The sequence below is a fragment of the Brassica oleracea genome, chromosome C6 (assembly GCF_000695525.1).
Source record: "Brassica oleracea var. oleracea cultivar TO1000 chromosome C6, BOL, whole genome shotgun sequence".
NCBI classification, from domain to species: Eukaryota; Viridiplantae; Streptophyta; class Magnoliopsida; order Brassicales; family Brassicaceae; genus Brassica; species Brassica oleracea.
Window position 1 is genome coordinate 22,004,098 of NC_027753.1, and position 4,901 is coordinate 22,008,998.

Sequence of the window (4,901 nt, forward strand, 5' to 3'; positions counted from 1 at the left end):
TGTAGATATAAAAACGCAAAACGATAAAGGCGGTTGAAGAAGACAACACAATCTCAAGAGAAGCCATGGCAGGAGTAGGACCTATGACTCAGGACTGGGAGCCCGTGGTGATCCGTAAGAAAGCTCCCAACTCTGCCGCTAAGCGCGACGAGAAGACTGTCAACGCCGCTCGAAGAAGCGGCGCCGATATTGAATCCGTCAGAAAATGTTTGTTTTTCGTCTTCAATCTCTTTGTAGATCCTCTCTGATATGCCTTCTTAGCTCAAACTGTGCGATAAGTTTTCTATGGATTGGGTTAGATTTGACGAACGAGCGAATCGATATGAGTTTAGACTTATTGTGCCTGTTGTTAGGGTTTTTGTTGGTTGTGATTTCAATTAATGTTAAAGAAAAATCGTCGGATGATTATCTATGATCGTATCAGGTTGATGTGTATCTGTTTTGACATCTGATAGTGATCTGATTTTTTTGGTTGCAAATAGACAATGCTGGAACCAACAAGGCGGCTTCAAGCGGCACCTCCTTGAACACGAAGAGGCTTGATGATGACACTGAGAACTTAGCTCGTGAGTTTCTAATCTCCTAATATTTATTGACTTCGTTTCTTTCTGTATGAACAAAGAAAATTAGAAAAAGTAATGGTAGAATCACAGCGATTCTAATGGGATGAAACTAATTTCTCATTCCAGTAATGGCAATTCTTAGAGTATGTCGCCTGTCTGATAGTAAGAGGAAGTCTTTGTTCGTAGATGAGATAAAGTTAAAATTGTTTCCTTTTACAATATTAGATCGATTAGTATGTTGGTTGTCTGTAACAGCATATTTATGTGTGTGGTTTTATTGACATTCAGATGAACGTGTGCCTACTGAGTTGAAGAAAGCCATCATGCAAGCCCGATGCGAGAAGAAGCTGACCCAGTCCCAACTTGCTCAAGTACACTACTTTCTCTCTTGTTTCCTCTTGTATTTAATTCGCTTCATGATGATAATATTTGCTGGTTGTGCAGCTGATCAACGAGAAGCCGCAAGTGATCCAAGAATACGAGTCGGGGAAAGCCATACCGAACCAGCAGATCCTTTCTAAGCTGGAGAGGGCACTTGGAGCTAAACTCCGTGGGAAGAAGTAATAACAAAAGCTCTTTAAAGGTAGAAAAGAAAAGTTAATCGTGGTTCTCTCTCCAGTTCATATGGCTGAAGAAACTTTCTTTATATGCCTGCTTTTAATGCTTAGTAGAGCTCTCTGCAAGTGATCTTTTATGGTGTAAGAACGAAACAAATGCTGTTTGGAACCTTTTGTCAGTATAAATAAAATCCCTTGTGCTCTCTTTGTATCATCTTATCACAACCAAATATCAGATTTTGAAACCGGAGTACTAATCTAGTTACTCGGAAGCCAAACCGATTAGCTTATTTTTCTTAACCGGACAATAACCAATTTTGGGCCTTGGTCACGTGCACCCGTCCATATATAAAAATAAAACTAACTGTCGCTTGTCGGTCAATGAGATGTAAAAATATAGGGACCAAAGTTGTAAAGTACCCGTGAGAAGACGAGTATTCTCGTCGCCACGAAACAAGGCAGTACAGTGTGAGTCACTGAAGCTGGCTGACACTCACACAAGCACAAAAACCCAAAAATAATAATAACTAGATACGGATCCGCGCTATGCGCGGATATTATTTGGACAAATTACTCTAATTATTTTTGAGCTTAGATTATATAATTTAAGTTATATGTTTATAATATGATGTCTTCCTTATAATTTAATTTTGTTTTGTTTTTTGAAGTATATATAATGTTTGCTTGTTTAGTACATACATCAAACACACGTTTGTTTGTTAAAACCCAAAATTTAAACAAATTTGGTCCATATATACTTGATAAATGTTTGTGATCCATTAATTTGTAACGTAAGTACAGTTTAAGTATTTTGATTTGGCCCATTTATAAAAACAATATAGTTTGATAAAAAATTAAAGGAAGCCTAGAGTTTTTTTTTTCCGGGAAGATCAACTACTTCAACGTGTCCTTCTAAAAAAATCAACAACTTTATTTTTTCTTCTTCTTCGACGGTGGTTCTGTAATAGATCGAAATCACTTGAATCGTTCCCTTCAAATCCATAATCAAATCGTTCAAAAATCATTCAAGTCAATCGATCTTGTGTTTTAAGGTTAGACTCTTTTGATTTTTGTTTGTAAACACTTATATTAAGCAATCAGGGTTTGAACTTGGTTAATCAGTTGGAATTTTTTTAAACGTTCATAGATCTCTCACCTAGAGTTCTAGATCTCCCATCACAATGTTCGATTTCAAGATCTGCTTTAGTTCCGGGTCAACCATCACCAAGCTTTAGACTCACAGATAAGTTTTATTTTTAAATTATAAAAATTTATTTTTGCTGTATAAACAGGATTTAGAAATCCAATTATGTTAATGAATAATTGATTATTGATACGTTTTTGTACAGGTAACAAAAGTTTTTTCTTAAAAGGACATAAGAAGAGTAGAAGGCAAACCTGATATAGCTTATAAAAAAGTGAAGTGTACGTTTCAAACGCTTTATACACATTACATTTATATAAATTGCCTTCTTATTTATTCTCCTGATCTTCTTCCTACTCTGTTTTTTAATAAATTTATTTGTTCTGGTTTATTTACGTTAACAGATCAAACTCATAGTTTATATATTCGTTAGGTTATTGGTGAGGACTGGAGAAAAGAGAAACTACAAATTACTAATTGGAACAGTCCACAAAACCAATTTCAGAAATAAAGGTTAGTACTATCTACCTCGTATATAAATTGAGGAACCGTGAACTAAACCAGTAGAATCTTTATAAGGATAGACTGTTTAGGATGCACGGCTAGACTTTATAGTAATAGATTAGATTGACTGCACTGGGAAATTTTCAGAATAGTGATCGTTGTATACTTGGTGTTAGTTTGGATGATTATTGTTCTGTGTATTGTTGAAATTTATTTGATTTTGGATTGGTTTGACTGGATAACAAACTGTATTTCTTTTGGTACAAAACATGATGATTATATTCATACCAGTTAAGATTCTAGCTTCCACCATAAAATCCATAAGCTGAGTGATTTGCAATCTTGTTCCATTCATTAAACCCTCATTAGGATTAATATTCCTAAGCAACATAACAGGACAACCAATCTTCAATCTTAGACTATGGTTTGGTAGACCAGAAACTTTAATGCTGTTTAGGAAGTCGGTGCTGAGAGCATCATTGTTGACTGAACCAGTATCAGAAGGATCAATACTATCAGATGAAATAAAAACCATTTCTTCACCTGAAAGAAAGAACCAAATTTCAAAAATAAGTTAGTGTCTACACAGTATAATGACAATACATGTAATAAATAAAACTCTTACCATCAAGTTTAGACAACATATGATCGTTAATCATATTAACATCCTCATTTGTTGGACATAAGATTGCTCTCTGTTGGAAAAACTTAGGATCTTGAATTCCTCTTAATGAATCTGCATCTCCATAGATGGCATGACTTATAGTTTCTATCGGATACTCTTGGTCCATAATTAAAAACTGTTCTGGAATATCAATTAGTGCCTCCCCATCATTAGGCTCTGCTATTTTCCCATCCCCAACAGCCAAAATCCATTCAGAAAATTCTTTCAGATCTTTTGCCTCATCCTCAGAAAGATTGTTCGAAGATAATCTCATATTCTTAGTAAGTTTCAGAACCTTGCAATGTTCCCAGAGATAAGAAGAATTCATGGCAGCCAACACTATCTCAGCCCTGCTACCTCCAGTAATCACAGGAAGTACTTGCCGAAAGTCACCTCCAAAAACAATAACCTTCCCACCAAAAGGCTTATTGTCGTGATTCCCCATCAGATCCTTTAAACTTCTGTCTAAAGATTCAAAGCAATGTTTGCTCATCATTGGTGCTTCATCCCAAATAATTAGAGATGCTTCCTTTATCAAATTAGCTTTATCTGATCCATGAGTCAATGAACATGTAGTAAACTCATCTGGATTGATTGGTATGCTAAAACGGGAATGAGCAGTCCTACCACCTTGTAACAACAAAGAAGCAATTCCGCTAGATGCAGTATTAAGAACTATATCTCCCCTACACCTAACAGCAGCTGATAGAATTTGCCAAAGAAAGGTTTTTCCAGTGCCACCGAACCCATAAACAAAGAACATTCCACCTCTATCTTCAACAACAGCACCAATGATCTCATCGTATATCTTTTTTTGTTCATCAGTCATCTTCAGAATATCTCTGTCATGAGTGGCTTGCAACTCATGCAGGTCGTAATTTAATTCATCCAAGATCAAAACATTTTCGATCGGTTTGAATTCAGCAGGCAGTTTAGGCATAGATTCATAGACTGAAAGTGAACTCCCATTCCTTCTCATAAGCTTCTCAATCTCTATAAGAGCATATAGTTTCTTGTCACTGTCACTTAGTATAAGCCCTGCCAATAATATGGACAACATTTCCACTTAGTACCATCTATATAAATACCAATTTAAAATTACAAATATATCAACTAATGGTAAAAATATCACTAACGTTTAATTTAAAACAAAATAATCTCATGACTGTCATACTTTATTAGAAGAGATTGGTATTGTACCTGGCCTATTGAAATGCATTCTGCGACTATACTCGATATCCTCAGACAACAGTTTCCATGTTTTATCCCAAACAACCTCTGGTTGACACAGACTATCGGATAGAAGCATTAGAACAAAAAGATCACGAACAACAGCTGCAGAGCTATCATAACTGCGCCTCACTAAGTCATCTATATACTCCTGGTCATCATCCAATATTCCTCGAGCATAACATGCCTCTTTATACCCCTCGTAAACTACACCATTGTAGGTTTTAATATCGTCAAAG

The 4,901-nt window shown here is 35.7% G+C and overlaps 1 protein-coding gene across 1 annotated transcript; it reads left to right on the forward strand.

The window, feature by feature from the left end:
* Positions 1-1,334, forward strand: LOC106300118 (multiprotein-bridging factor 1b-like). Its single transcript, XM_013736195.1, has 4 exons — positions 1-207; positions 483-566; positions 852-934; positions 1,008-1,334. The coding sequence occupies exons 1-4, from the start codon at positions 66-68 to the stop codon at positions 1,125-1,127; spliced, it is 429 nt and encodes a 142-aa protein (XP_013591649.1). The 5' UTR covers positions 1-65; the 3' UTR covers positions 1,128-1,334.
* Positions 1,335-4,901: the final 3,567 nt, after the last annotated feature.

Coding starts and splice junctions, on each gene's coding strand:
- LOC106300118 (XM_013736195.1), top strand. CDS start 66: ATGGCAGGAGTAGGACCTATGACTCAGGACTGGGAGCCCGTGGTGATC. Junction 567..851: donor TGACACTGAGAACTTAGCTC/GTGAGTTTCTAA, acceptor ATTGACATTCAG/ATGAACGTGTGCCTACTGAG. Junction 935..1,007: donor CCCAGTCCCAACTTGCTCAA/GTACACTACTTT, acceptor CTGGTTGTGCAG/CTGATCAACGAGAAGCCGCA.